Source organism: Scomber scombrus, chromosome 10, assembly GCF_963691925.1.
Source record: "Scomber scombrus chromosome 10, fScoSco1.1, whole genome shotgun sequence".
NCBI classification, from domain to species: Eukaryota; Metazoa; Chordata; class Actinopteri; order Scombriformes; family Scombridae; genus Scomber; species Scomber scombrus.
This window is the reverse complement of record NC_084979.1, coordinates 26,477,886-26,492,959: the sequence shown is the minus strand read 5'-3', so window position 1 is coordinate 26,492,959 and position 15,074 is coordinate 26,477,886. Positions and strand designations below refer to the sequence as shown.

Below are 15,074 nucleotides of genomic sequence, written 5' to 3'. Positions count from 1 at the left end.
TAACATGTTACTGAAAACATATATTACTGTTTTTAATTATTTGAAATCAATTTAAAAAAAACAAATTTTTGTAAATAAATCATGACATCTACTTAAATGGTATCTCAGTACCAATTAAGCTCCATGCCAGACTTTTGACTTTTTTCATAAAATATCTTAATTATATATAATTATAATAAACTAATGAATACATTTTTAAATGAGAGATAAATGTTGCTTTATAAGAAATGATCTCCCTTATAAATCATGTCAGTATCCATGAAAAACACCTGAACTCTTGCTTAATGGGAACACTTAACCTACAGTAACAGCTGAAAACATTGGTTAGAAAATTAGTAGAAAAAGTAATCAAATGTAATAAATTACATTACTTTGATTAGGTAATTGAAATACTGTAGTTACATTACTTATTACATTTTAAATGAGGCAAAATGCTCATTTAAAACTATATAGTATATAGTTATTTATAAAAGCCTTATTTTGTCACCATATGGAACACACATTTTCAAATGTGGTGTTTTTCATGTAAGTATCCATAAAAAAACACCTGAACTTAAATTTTGGCGGGCTTAATGGGTAGTCCTCATTTCCCGAACAGTTAAAAACATTCGGCAGAAAATTTGAAAAGTAGTTCAATTAGTTAAATTTCTTTGATTAAGTAATTGAAATACTTACATTACTTATTACATTTTAAATAAGGTAACTAGTGATATGTAACCAATTACATTTCCAAAGTAACCTTCCCAACCCTGGCTATATGTTAAAAAGGATAATAAAATACTCGGTTTGCAAAAAGTGCACTGCAGTATCTACAAATGACACCTAAAAAGAACGCAGTCTAAAATCAAACCACAGACATTACTTCTGCACATTTAAACAGTCTTTTGCACATTTGCCTTGACAAGCTTTTAGGTACTTAAGACTACATATGTGCAGATGAGCATCTTGCAGCACAGTTGCAGAGCTCTGACAGCAGGAGGCTCCCCTGTCTCCAGCAGCAGGCCGTCGTCAAGGCAACCGGGCTGCCGTGGCAACCGCGCTGACGCTGAGCAGAGGAGCTTCCTGCTGACGCCGTGAAACTACATGGAAAGCGACACAAAAGTAACGCGCAGACACGGCATTTTTAACTTTTAAAGCTTCAATTAAGCGGCAGTAGTGTGGTTTAAATCTTCCGTGTTGTATGTGACCGTCTTATTGTTGTGTTTTAACTTTCTGTGCTCTTTTTTTATGAAGGATTGAAGCCGAGAAACAACAACTCCAGCTGCAAGAAAAAAACCTCAACAGCTGATTATTAATGCATTTAACAAGACCTAAATCCTCCAAAGGGCGAAGCAGACCCGCTGTCAACACCTCTCTGTATGAAGGTGGCACAGACAGGCCACCTGAGTCTGGATTAAGCAGGCCTGATAAAACCCTGCGCTCCCAGTCTCAGCCCATAATGTGGCAGGCCGGCCAGCTGAGCCAAGATCAAGTCCTGCAGATGTTGCAACAAGCCCCTGCTGCCCCTCCTCAGTCCTTAAACAAGTACAAGGTGCTCCCATCCATCGAGGGGAGGAGGTCAGAGGTGAGTCCTGCTAGAAGTCTGGATAAACAGATGTCAAAGCTGCACCTGTGTGATGATGCTCTCCTGCAGCAGAGGCAGAGGTACGAGGAGCCAGATCTCCCCTCAGCCATGGTTGTGACCCACACCAAGAGATCTGACGGGCTTCAACCTCCTGATCCAGACACAAAGATAACCAAAAAGATCCAAGAAGATGGCTCTTTTGGTAGTTTGCTGTTAGCCATCAGGGCCCCTTGTGGGAGGAGGTATCAACAGCACTTTGACCCCTCAGACGCTCTGTGGAAGGTGAGAGCCAGCGCAGAGGCCAGGTACGGGACCAGGTACGGAGAGGTTTCCGTTGAGACCATGGACGTGCCACGCAGAACCTTCACAGACATGGATATGACTTTGGCCCAGTGTGGCATCGTGAACAGATCCGTGCTGTGCGTCTCTCAGACTGACAGTGAGGTGGAGCAGGAGAGAGCCTGAGTCACTAAAGTCCAGTAATGCAGTTGAAATGAGACTACCTGGTGGTTTTTATACATAAACAGGGTTGTCTATTCTGGTTACTAAAGTTTATTCAGTACATTTAAGTCCACTTATTAATTTTGGTAACTTGTTTTGCTGTAGTATTGCACATAAAAATAATCGGTTGATTGGTTGCCAACTAATCAGCATCTATTTTCATAATCTATTTAACGTTTTGAGTAATTTTTTTAACCCTCCTGGGTCCAAATTGACCCTATACGACAACAGACATGAACTAAAAAATTAGGTATAATTTCATTTAAATGAGGCTTATTGACCATAATTTCCACACAAGAAAAAGTGTAAAATCTGTGGTAATAAGTTGGAATGAAGTTGGCTATAAAGGGAATCATTTTATACCTTTATGTTTTATAAACAGTCGAACCGAGTCAGTTTTGACCAGTGAGCACAAAAGTTGTACGGTCGATGGGAAGACAACAGGAGGGTTAAGAAAGAAGTCCAAATCTGCTGATTCCAGCGTCTCAAATGTGAATATCTTTTCTCTGTCTTCTGTGATAATAAACTGAATATTTTTGGGTTGCGGACCCAAAAAGACATTTGAGGACGACAGCCTGTACTTTGGGAAACAAGGATCAACTTTTTTCACCATTTTCTGAAATGTTTTGGGCCAAACTAAAAAAAATCTATAATGAAAATAATAATTAGTTGCAGCCTTATAATAATCCAGACAGCTGCATTAAAATGTATCTTATATGTGTGAATATAACCACAGCTGCCTTATGAGGACATTTACAATTATATATTCTATTTGTTAATTTCACAATATTTTAATGGAAGCAGCAGCACAGTAAGCACTTGGATATGGTTTCATGTATTGATTTAAACATAAGCATCTGGTTTATGTATGTAAAAAGTATAATCAGATATGTTATTGTATTTTCACCAGGCACGCTGACAAATGCAATCTGTTTATTTGCCAATGTTCACAACATTTCCTTTAAATGTTCTTAAATGCCAAATTAAAAGTTTCCTCATTAGGATGCAGACACACAGCAGCTCATTACGGTCGCTCATTAAGGGTTGAAAATATCTGGTGAGTACATCACTTTTTTCCCCCCTAAATACTATAATTACTGTCCTGCTTCTCAAGAGTGTTAATGAACAGTAATACAGCGAAAATTAGCCTTCATCTTGTGACTGTGCCTCTTTAACCAGCGTGTGTTGAGTCATGAGTCTAGACAGACGCAACATGCAGCGCAAAGAAAAGAAAGATAAAAAGATATCTGATTAATGAACATTGAACAGGAAAAATAGTGAGCACTCAACTGTTATACTGTTCCCGACTGAACTGAGTCACAAGATTATTTCTGTATGGATAAGAGGGGCGCGTGTGATCACGACTCGAAAATAACACTTCAAGACTAATCAAATATCCTTCAACATGAACCCGAGACGTACGACACCTGTTCACTCTGGAAGATTTATTCAAACAATCAATCACACTGTTGTTCAAAATCATTTCAGGAGCAATAAACTGAACAGGTTTCACATTTGACAGTAAATATTTATTTGTTTTTTTTTGTCCACACAAAAACTGAGCAACAGCTCTGGATTCACAGTCTCATAAAGCATCAAATGAAATGATGAAGAAAAGTAAGAAGTCAACTACCACTAAGCTGAAACAGGCATTTTCACCCCTTAAAATGCTTCAAGTCACTCGTGGATATTTTAAATAAACTCAACCTTATCAAACCATGCAAACATCTAGAGTTGAGACACACTAATAAATTCACTTCATATAATCAAAACACAGCAAACCATAAACAGCAAATATTAAGCACCACCCATCTAAGATGCTGTTAAACAGCTAGTGGTTAGTTTTTTTACGTCTCTGGGAGACATTTTAAGGCTTAAGGTGACTTCAGTGATCAATCAAAAAGTCGGACAAATCAAATTCAATCTTAAAGTGAAAACAGTTACTGCCGTGAAAGAAGATTGCATAGTCAAACATTAGCACGCATCTCTCTTATGTAAACAATATAATGCAAACAATAAACCCTTGAAAAGAACTCAAGTCACATTTGAGGTAACACGTCTAACTGCTTCAGGGTTAGGAAGTGCATGTAAACGAAGCGTTTAGGTCATCAGACTCTCCATTTCTTCAAGATTGTCGGTATCAAGTTTTGTGATCCTCCTGTCTGTGGGAGAAAAAAAGAGAAGCAAGAAAAAACATGTTAGCATCCTGATATTTGCTGTTTAACACGATCAAACTGGAAGAAACAGGCACGTACTGAAATGCATCTCGATCTGGTTGATGATGTCCATGCTGTGCTTGCTGTCCACCATGTTGACAGCGAACCCTCTTCTGCCGAAGCGTCCGGTGCGGCCGATCCGGTGAAGGTACGTCTCATTGTCAGCGTTCCCATCCATGTCCACAGGGAGGTCAAAGTTAACCACCAGCGACACCTGCTCCACATCGATACCTGCACATCAACGTAATTAACAGGAGTTGAAATATTGTTCCTCACATCCTAACATTAACACCATGTTTTAAATAAGTGTTGTCAGTTATGTCTCTCACCTCTGGAGCACACATTTGTGGTCACGAGCACCTTCTCCTTGCCCTGCCTGAAGCGTTCGATGACAGAAGCTCTCTGCTCCACGGTCATCTCCCCACTCAACAGCGCCACCTGGTGTCCCTCTTTGGTCAGGTGTGCTGTGAGCCAAGAAGCCATCTTGCGAGTCTGCAGAAAAAACGCAAAACACATTAGCTAAACTGAACAGCTCATATTAAGCCTTTAAATTCAGTGGGAATATTTAGTGTCAATCCATCTGGAAGACGTTGAGATGCTCCACTAGATGAACACTTGTAATCCTGGTTAATTCAGCAACAAAAATGTATCTTATAGTACCGTGCATGCACCATGTTTGACCTTGCTGATCTCTCGCTTACTCTTTAAATATTTCATCTCTTACCTTCACAAAAGCCCTCCTAGGAACAGGTGTTGCAAATTAACATTGGCTATAAACACTGTGATACTTGAATCAGCCAGTTATTCTAGCCTGTCTATGCATATTGTATCGGTCCCTATTAAATAAACCATGATTACTATATTAATAATAAAAAAATCAGTGATAATGGAGACTTTAGGGCTGCAAGTATGATTATTTTCTGTATCAATGATGAATCATTTGGTCTGTACATCAGAAAACAGACAAATTCCCAAAATAGTATCCTAAAACTAAAAGTAACGTCAATAAATGTGTAATACATTTCTGGCATTTTTGCTTGAAAGCTTTCAAACAATTGTATAAAAAAAAAAAGTCAATATTCCTCTAATCGACTAATCAACTAATTGCTGCAGCTGTAGCCAGTTTCATCTTCTAAATTATGAGCGCCTGCACAAAAATTTCACGACAATCCATCAAATAGATGTTGAGATGTTTAAGACCCAACTGCCTTCGCCATCCCTCGGCTTGCTGACGTGGTTACTAAGGCAGAACATATTAAACACTACAAACTCCGGCACAGTTGATCACATCTGTAGTGCTCCTCTGAGATTCGGTTGTGTCAGTGACTGATGGTGGCATTTAGTCAAGACACCTCTGCTGGAGAGCAAATGACGTCATATCTCTCGCTCTCCCTCCTGGGCTGGCAATAGAAAAGAACAATGACGCTCTATGAAAAGCTGCAGTAAAAATCCTGAAGCAAGGCGCCCTTTCTTCAAGCTTTTCATTTCCTGGGAAGTAATAATAACCCCTGCTGCTGGGGAAATGGATGCACTTAAAAAGATATGACCAATGGCAATTTTCTGTATTTTTACTTAATGTTAAAGAGATTTCATGTGCAGAGCCAAACCAACGCTGAATTGATCTCCTTCACCCAAAGTCACGGCAATCCATTTAATAGCCATTGTGTAAATGGAGTAACTGACTCACATGGCAGAAGATCATGGCCTGTGCGATGGTTAGGCTCCCGTACAGATTGCACAGGGCGGTGAACTTGTCCTCCTTCTCCTTGCAGACCACATAGAACTGCTTGATGGTGTCCAGCGTCTCCTCTTCACGCTTCAGCCTGATGATATTGGGGTCGGGGACCACCTGCTCGGCAAACCTCCACACGGACTCCTCAAAGGTTGCGGAGAAAAGGAGCATCTGACAGTCTTTGTTCAGCATTCTGCAGCAGTGGGAAGAGAATGAGGGATTGAAGCAAGAAAAGATGGGTACACAGTTATATGAATTTAAAACTAATCAATGCCTGATCGTTTTAATCCCTGCAATATTGTGACAAGGGACAAGAGAAGCTTAATGCATTGTATATATTTCAGAACTTCTCACCCCTTACACCAGCAGACCCCTCAGATCCTCCTACCTCAGCATGTTGGCAGTGCCCCACTCATGGAGAAAAATGTCTGGGGACGGGGCCTTTTCTTTAGCGGCCCCTCGGCTGTGGAACTGCCTGCCAGAGTCTATTGACACTTTTAAGTCTCACTTTTATTCTCAGGATTTTAAATTGTATTTAAACTGTTTTATCGGTTGTTTTTTCTTTGGAATTTACACTTACACTTAAATTTTGTTCCATTTTAATTTTGATCCTTTCATGCTTGTATATGCATATATATTGTCTGTCTTTGTGAAGCACTTTGGTGTGAAGTCTATTTGCTTTTTAAAGTGCTATATGAATAAAATAAACATGAAACATAATGACTTTTTATACTATCAGTGGATACTTGTAGGTTTATCTGAACTTGGCCCACCTATGGATACGAATGCTCTGGTCCCGGTGACCCTGCGTGGCGATCATCACGTCAGCCTCGTCCAGCACAAACATTGTGATCTTCTTGGGGTCGATGAGTTTGTACTTGGTGCACCAGTCGAGGACGGTGCCCGGTGTGCCGATGACAATCTGCTCCTGCAACTTAATGCCTCGCTCCACTGAACAGAGAGCACAAATTCATGCAGCGATAGAGCCGACGATTTTTACCAAATGACTTGAAATATCATTTTGTCGCCGATCCCATCAGACGTCATTACCATTACAGTCAAGTTCTTACCTTTGTTGCCCCGAATGGCATATGCCAATTTAACATCGGCGTAAAATTTCCCCATTTGTTCGATCACTTGTCCAATCTGCAGAGCGAGCTCGTATGTTGGGGAGATGCAGAGACACTGGAAGAGTCAAACAGTTTTGAAACCCATGAGTACTTTCCAGACTACAGACTTGTGAACGCTGGCTGGAGGGGCAGATGAAATGTTCTGCTTACCTGAGTCCACTTGTTGGCCGTGTCTACATGGCTGAGCATGGCCAGAGAAAACGCAGCAGTTTTACCTGTGCCAGACTGAGACTGGGCGATCAGATTCTGAGGTCTGAAACCAGAGAAAATACAGAAAAAAAACAACATGATGAATTTTAAAGGAATAGTTAGATGAAAAGATAGATAAAAACAAATTGCCATTTTTACACTTTTGTACAGATTCAATTGAGATCATGTGTTCATTTATGAGCTTCAGAGGTACTGATCAGAAGAGCCACGTTAGCAGCTGACCCTTGTTTCCAGTCTTCATGCCAAACTAAGCCTCTCCTTGTTGCAGCATCATATTAAATAGACAGATATGAGAGTGGTATCCTCTCATCTAACCAATTTCCCTCCCAAGACCAATAAAGGACTGATTTTGATCATTTTGCATAAAAAAAATACCAAAATGATTATTCAATTATCAATAGTTGCCAAATAATTTTCTGTCAATTGCTGCAACTCTACAATCCTGTAGAAGCAGAGTAGAGGTTTCTGGCACAGCTTCTCCTACTTCCAAGGTGCATGGAGAAATGAAAAGTAAAAAAAAGGCAAAGCCAGCAACACTTGTGGTATATTAATAAAAAGTTGTTCTATGCTCGAGTGCTGCTGGAGCTTTGCCTTTTATGAACTCTACAATCCTGTAATGTTGTGTTCTTAGACTTTAAGTGATGGTACCAGGTTGGAAAAAGAAAAGTTAAAAATACGCTCAACCCCAGAAGTTTTGTACACTAGTTCTAAAATCTGTGAACTAACACGGCGGCTGCCAAGTCTTCTGAGAAGATCAAGTCCCTGTGAGCATTTGTTGAAAATACACTCACCTCTAGGTGGTTTGAAGCTTTCCACAGTTTGAACATGCTGGATGTGTTTTAGGTTGGGAACAACTGCACTAAATGAGCTAATTGTATAGTAATATAAACACATTTTTACAATGCAATACATTGTTAAAGATGAAACCTTTTTGGTTTTTGACGTCTTACAAAAAGCAGTGTGTAGTCGGGATCACATTTCAGATGTCTATGAGTTGTTTGATTTTCCTCTCTAAACTTCTCACATGGTTGCATTTCAATAAATGTTCAAATAATCAAATGTTTCCCCAAAAATCAAAGATTAGAGAAAAAGTCCAAAAACTGAAAACACATTTGTGTATCAGATCTTAGTTTTTTCTTCTCATGACCCCTCACATTTATCTGCCGACCCTTTGGAGGGGCCCGACCCCTAGGTTGAGAACCACTGGACTAAATTAGCTAACTGTATATAAAGTAGTGTAAACTAGCTCCACCTCCAGCAGCTACAACAATGTTTTGTAGACTAAAAGACTGATCGTTGCAGCTCTGCAATCCTGGAGAGTTTATTCTAAGTTGTGCCAGGTGGGAAGATGAAAAGTTAAAAAAAGTTAACACTGTCAACCTTAAAAGTTTTGTACACTAGTTCTAAATTTTGCAGACTAACACTGCGGCTGCTTAGTCTTCTGCGAAAATAAAATTGCTGTGAGTCTTGAATATATACTCACCTGGAAGTCACAAACTGTACTGTAACCTAACTCTACCTGTAAGAAGTCTGAAGCTTTCCAGTCTCAACATACTGGCTGTAAAAAGAACCTGTCTGCATTTTCAAACACTGTTTTGTAAAGATAATTCATTATCTCGTCTTTGCCACATTGATTTCCAGATGGCTGATTGTTGTCAGTTCATTTTCAGTCGGTCCGCTAATTGATTAATCAATTAAGTGTTCCTGCACCACTTCGGAGGAGTAAAACACAAACTCACGGCTGTGCCAGCATCATGGGCAAAGCATTCTCCTGGATCTTGGAGGGTCGGTTGAAACCCAGGTCGTACACACCTTTCAGCAGCTCGGGTTTCCTGTTGATCAACAAGTCAAAAATAACAAGAAAAAAAAAAAGTGGATGAGGACGAAAAAAAGCAAACATACATGTGCTCATTTGTTTGTATGGAAACCCAATTCCACCAATGTGATGAAAAAAAAAAGATCCTGTGAGTCAAAGTGAGAAAATAATCTCAAAATAATGACTTAGTGTCTCAAAATAATGAGAAAATCTAAAAAGAAATGACGTCATAACTCAAAATATTGACTTAGTATCTTACACTGCTACTTTTTTCCCACTGTATTGCTGTCAATGTGACTTAGTTTCTCATTATTTTGATAGTTTATCATTTTGAGTTAACTAAGTTAGTTTAAGTTAAGTAAGTATCTCAAAATAATGACTTTAACCTCAAAATAATGATTTACCAGTATCTCATTATTTTTAGATAGTAAGTCATTACTTGAGTTACTAAGTCATTATTTTCTCATTATTTTGAGTTACTAAGTCATCATTTTGAGATACATAAACTTAAACGAACTTAGTTAACTCAAAATGAGAAACTAACTATCTCAAAATAATGAGAAACTAAGTCACATTGACAGCAGTACAGTGGAAAAAAAGTAGCAGCTTAAGGGTGAAAGTGATAAAATAAATAAAGTAAAATAAAATACTATATACAGTAAACAATCTGTGTAAGTATATCTGCAATATATACAAGTTCCTGAGATACATATGAGCAATCTTCCTGGCTATTTGAGAGCCAATGCACCCTCATAGTGGGTTTTCCTTTTACAGACTCACAGTCTCAGCTCCTCAAACGTCTTGACGGAGTACAGAGGAGAGGTGGGGTCCCGCTGCAGCACCTCCACCTGGTTCCTGTTCCTCACCAGAGACCTGCGGATCAGCTTATTCAGCAGAGACTGCTCGGCCAGATCCATTTTATCCGCATCTTTCTTGCAGCTCCCATTTTCAGCCTTCTCTGGCAAAATGTTTCCTGCACAGGTGGAGAAAGAGGAGGGAGGTAACATTCATTTATATTTTTTATGGTAGTCCTTTTACATGGATGAATAAATTCTTCTACTCTACACCTTTTCCTTCTTTGATTTTCAGGTTTAAACAGAATTAGGCATTAGCTGTATTTCATTTGGATGTTTCATAAGCTGAAAAACCTTTAACAAAGAAAATATAAATATTGTATATTGCAAATAAATAAACAGGAAATGAATGTAAACAGGAAAATAAACAACACATGCAAATATTGAAAAAAACCCAGTGTCCTACTTCCCCTTAACCTAAACATTAAAGTTATTAAATTCATTCATTATTTAATATATAAAGCTTATAAATTATGACAGTGAGTTACTTTATTTGCAGTGAGTCAGCACGTTAGTCAGTGTTTTTTTTAATTTAAAGTTTTAATAAAGACTTTACCATTTATATCTCCTTTCAGGTTGCGTTGACCACGAACTCGGTCCAACTTCTTCGACAGGTCAAACTAAAACAGGAAAAAACAAACATTTTAATGCATTATTTTTTCTTTCCTAAAATCTGTGTGACTGATGCAACAATTAAAAAAAAAACTGCGCAGAAACATTTGACGACATGGCTCTGTAGCAGCAGCTGCAGCAAATTTAGCCTGCTGAGCTAACAGGGACGGGATGGGCATGATTAATCAAAGTTTTTTAAGCTCCTAGCTTATCACCTTTCATTTATTTTAAAACTCACCTGCACAGATGGAGTTGTTGCTTCTTGCACGTCGACAGCGAGCGCCCACGAGTCTCCAGACATTTTTTTATAACATTAAAAGTTTAAGAGACAGGGAAAGGGGGGGTTGAATAAATCTGTCGAGAGACGAGCTACACACACACACATGCACTCACTTATTTTTTTTAATCAAAAAGTTTGGTGTCAGCGTTGACCTGAACCAACCGCAGCACGCTGGACCACACCACTCAATGCTGCATTCATGCACGTCGGAAAATAGGATTGCTTTTAAAAACACCTGAGCAATCAGAGGTAATAAACTACTAAAAAAAAGCAACATGTGGATCATTTTTACGACATCTCCATACTTGTTGTATCTTTAAATAAAACACTATTTTATAGCTTTAGTGAAACAACTACTTAAATCCCCTATCCATTAGATAAAAGTCACAATTATGTTTCTATTTCGTCTTTGTTTTAATGCTTGGTTATCATATATCGCTCACATTAGTTTATTATCTTCTTTACGCGTCTGTTTAACCCGTTTGTTTTCGCTAATTCAAAAAAAGGTAAACGCTCAAACGTGTTTAACATAACATTTACGAAGTTTATGGGGAGTACCTGAACGCATCGCAGTATCCCACCCTGTTTGTAAAGGGAACTTTCTGACACACCCGTCACAGATGATCTGCGCACCACTAAACTACATAATGAGGTATTTAATCAGTTCAAGGCAGTAGATTGTTGTCATCTTTATGTAAATCCGCTAAAAAACAGACTAGTTGTAATAATAATGCACATGATGTGAAATGTGGAAGACGTATTTAGATTTATTTATTTACTAAAGTAAACTTACCAATACAGCAGTGTAAAAATTATGCGTGAAAAATCCTACTGAAGTAAAAGTACAAAGTATTATACACAGTATTAGCAGCTCGATGTAGTTCAAGTATTGCAGTAAAAGTACATATGTATTATGAGCTCGCTGTAGTTAAAGTATTACAGTAAAAGTAGTGGTTTGGTCCCTCTGACTGATATATTATTATATATGACATCATTAGATTATTAATAGTGAAGCATCAGTGTTAGAGCAGCATGTTACAGGTGGAGCTAGTTTACACTACTTTATATACAGTTAGATAGTTTAGTCCAGTGGTTCTCAAAATAGGGGTCTGGCCCCTCCAAAGGGTCAGCAGATAAATGTGAAGGGTCATGAGATGATTAATGGGAGAGGAAAGAAGATGAAAAAGTTCTGATACACAATTGTGTTTTGAGTTTTTGGACTTTTTCTCTAATCTTTGATTTTGTAGAAATATTGGATCATTTGAACATTTATTGAAATGACACCATGTGAGAAGTTTAAAGGGACATCTCACTATTTGGTGTAGCTGTTAACAACTCATACACATCTGAAATGTGAGCCTGACTACACACTGCTTAGAAACCACTGGTTGCATCTTTAACAATGTGTTGTATTTTAAGAGCTTGTTATATTATCCATTGTGTCAAAAAGTAACTAAAGCTTAAAATAAATGTTAGTTACTTTCCAGCACTGTGGATAGTCATCATATGTGTCTATTCTCCACAAAACTACTTACATAATGAGTATTTAAAATCTGCGAAAAACAAACTAATTGCAAGAATATTGCAGATGATATGTCAAAACAAAACAATCTCTGTTATATAAGCGTTCAGTGATTTATTTTCCACAGAGCACTGATTATTTTAACCTCAGTGTGTACTGATTGGTTTAAACTGACATATGTTCAAGTTAAAGTTTATTTTTAGGCACATAGTCATAAGTTTAAAAGTTTGGTTGTCATGTAAAGCTCGGAGTATCTAGGACACAGCTTTGTGTGAAATGTATTATTATCATAGCTATTTACACAGTAGGGCTGCAACTAATGATTCTTATCATTAAGGATTAATCTACTGAAAAATGTCCATCACAGTTTTCTTATCAGCAGTCATAAACCTAAAGATATTAAGTTTGCTTTCACCTCAGGATTGTTGCGTGTTAAATGACTTATTTATTTGTTTAAATCAATTCTTCTATTTTTAAAATACCTGCAAATGATCTGGTTCCAGCTTCTCATGTGACTGTTTTGTGGTTTCTTTAGTCTTCTATGATAGTAAACTGAATATCTTTAAGTTTTGGACTGTTGATCAGGACAAAACAAGACATTTGAGGGTGTCAGTGACCGACATTTTCTGGACCAAACAACTAATCAATTAATTGAAGAAATAAGCACCAGGTTAATCAATAATGAAAATAATCTTTTTTGTTGCAACCCTAGTTCAAAGTAGAGCAATTGATTAGTCAAGCTTAAATCAGTCATTTAAATAATCAATTTAGCATTGAAGTCATTTCTCGAGATAAAAAAAAGGCAGAGGAGTCGCTCGTTTCCACTCTTCAGTTGTGAGAATTTGTTGCTTTTCTTTGTCTTTTCTAATCAGAAGCTATAAATCTTTTTGTTTTTGGACTGTTGAGCAATTCGAAGACATCACCTTGAGTTTCAGGATCTTTTTTTTAGCGCATTGTCACTATTAGTAGTATTAACTGAAATAAAAATAATAGTCAGATTAATTGATGAAGATAATCATTAGGTGCAGCCTTAGCAGGTCCTGGTTAAGGGTTGTGTTTGGGTGTGTTTGGGTGTGTGTGTGTGTGTGTGTGTGGCGGACGGTGTGTGACGGTGTGTGACGGTGTTTGGGAGGTTGAGAAACAGATAGACAGTGAGAGGGAGGGTGCACGGGGGAGTTTTATTGGCTGCAGGTTAATTCAATTTGAAGGCGGATGTTGAATTTCAGCCAATCCACCCACACACAAACTCACACACTCACACACACTGACACACATACACAAAGAGAGACAGAGAGAGAGAGAGAGAGACACGCACCATCTACATTATTGCGACTACTAAAATGACTTAATAAACACATATTAATTGTCATGGTAACCCAGGCAAGAAAAACAGATTGATCAAACCAAGTGACAACAAAACATAGAGACGGCCAAACACCCACGATGGGTTTGAGAGATTAAGGTCTTTCCAGTTTCCCTAGGGAAATAAAAAAAGAGAGATGATACGATGAGAGATTTCCAGTCATCAATTCCTCCAAGCTGTCACTTCGCTCTCCCGGTGGTACAGAATACATGTCATTTACTCTGATCCCTGGCTATTAAATAAGATACCTGAACAGCTCCTTCTCATGTCATCGATGTCAGGCAGGGCTGGAATGAGTGGGTGGTGCTGAAGCTTTGCATGCATAGGAGATGGGAAAGGGGATGTTTATTGGGAGGACTGGACCCTGTGTCTCAACCCCTCTCTCGCTCCTAGCCCTCCAACTCCAGCAGCCACAGGGAGGAGGAGGGGAAGAAAAGGAGGAGGAGGAGGAGGAGGAGGAGACAACAAATGAAACCATTTTTGTAACCACATGTTGCTGTGCTTGATTCAACAGCTGCAACAGCTCCTACTTACCTTTCCTTTTCAGTATGTCTAACTAACAATGTTGCTGCTGTGTCTGTAGTTTCTGCCACCTGTGGCAGCACTCCTATTCCCTCTACGCCACAGAGAGAGAACAAAAAAAAAGAGGAGCTGAGAGAGGTCGGAGAGGAGGAGGATATCTTTCATGATAAGTGGACTTCTGACAGAGAGAGAGATCCCCGCTGCATACTCAGTTGACACAAATGAAAGGTAAGATAATGAAGCTCATACTGTGATCATATCAGATGCATTTCACTGCCGCAGTGTGACTCTCTGATCATGCATATATTAAACATCACTGTGATTTGTTTAGAATGAGGGAAAAGGTCAGCTGGAAGATGATTAACACAGCCGGCGATGTGTCTTGATTTGCACTGTTTACAGGTGAACAGACAGTGTGTTTCAACAGGTGGTTACCACAGTATATGCTCTGTTTTGACACTAATGAGAGCAGAGGAGTGTGGCAAGGCTGATAGAAAATGTTGAGAGTTAATGGTTTCGTGGTCTTTTAGCAAGCCCTGAGGGAGGTAGGGTGATTCATTCGACTGAGCCAACCAGGAGAGAAGCAGCCTGGGACTGCCACTATTAACTCTAATTACTGTAAGCTGAAAGAGCGTAAAGGGAAAGGATGCACTCACTCACCATGCAGCTTCACTGAAATTTAGTTTTATCGTCTTTTATGTGGACAAATCTGTAATTTCACATGAATTAGTAATTATTTATAGATTTTCATT

The 15,074-nt window shown here is 38.6% G+C and overlaps 2 protein-coding genes across 2 annotated transcripts; one reads left to right on the top strand and one right to left on the bottom strand.

Moving 5' to 3' along the window:
* The first annotated feature begins 1,294 nt into the window (after positions 1–1,294).
* ubxn10 (UBX domain protein 10) lies at positions 1,295–2,029 on the top strand. Its single transcript, XM_062427152.1, has 2 exons — positions 1,295–1,688; positions 1,767–2,029. Exons 1-2 carry the CDS (start codon positions 1,295–1,297, stop codon positions 2,027–2,029), a joined length of 657 nt encoding a protein of 218 aa, XP_062283136.1.
* A 2,136-nt stretch (positions 2,030–4,165) lies between these two features.
* ddx19a (DEAD-box helicase 19a) lies at positions 4,166–10,936 on the bottom strand. The gene is made up of 11 exons (XM_062426866.1): positions 10,874–10,936; positions 10,580–10,643; positions 9,950–10,142; positions 9,093–9,185; positions 7,294–7,396; positions 7,084–7,198; positions 6,787–6,964; positions 5,969–6,206; positions 4,611–4,773; positions 4,321–4,512; positions 4,166–4,227 (listed from the first exon to the last, which is right to left on the bottom strand). The coding sequence occupies exons 1-11, from the start codon at positions 10,934–10,936 to the stop codon at positions 4,166–4,168; spliced, it is 1,464 nt and encodes a 487-aa protein (XP_062282850.1).
* Between the last annotated feature and the right edge of the window lie 4,138 nt (positions 10,937–15,074).

Excerpts from the sequence above, each read along its gene's own strand:
- ubxn10 (XM_062427152.1), top strand. The coding sequence starts at position 1,295 with ATGCATTTAACAAGACCTAAATCCTCCAAAGGGCGAAGCAGACCCGCT. Across the intron at positions 1,689-1,766 it reads AGCCATGGTTGTGACCCACA|GTAGTTTGCTGTTAGCCATC; the intron begins CCAAGAGATCTG and ends ATGGCTCTTTTG.
- ddx19a (XM_062426866.1), bottom strand. The coding sequence starts at position 10,936 with ATGTCTGGAGACTCGTGGGCGCTCGCTGTCGACGTGCAAGAAGCAACA. Across the intron at positions 10,143-10,579 it reads CCTGAAAGGAGATATAAATG|GAAACATTTTGCCAGAGAAG; the intron begins GTAAAGTCTTTA and ends CCACCTGTGCAG. Across the intron at positions 4,228-4,320 it reads CCAGATCGAGATGCATTTCA|ACAGGAGGATCACAAAACTT; the intron begins GTACGTGCCTGT and ends TTTCTCCCACAG.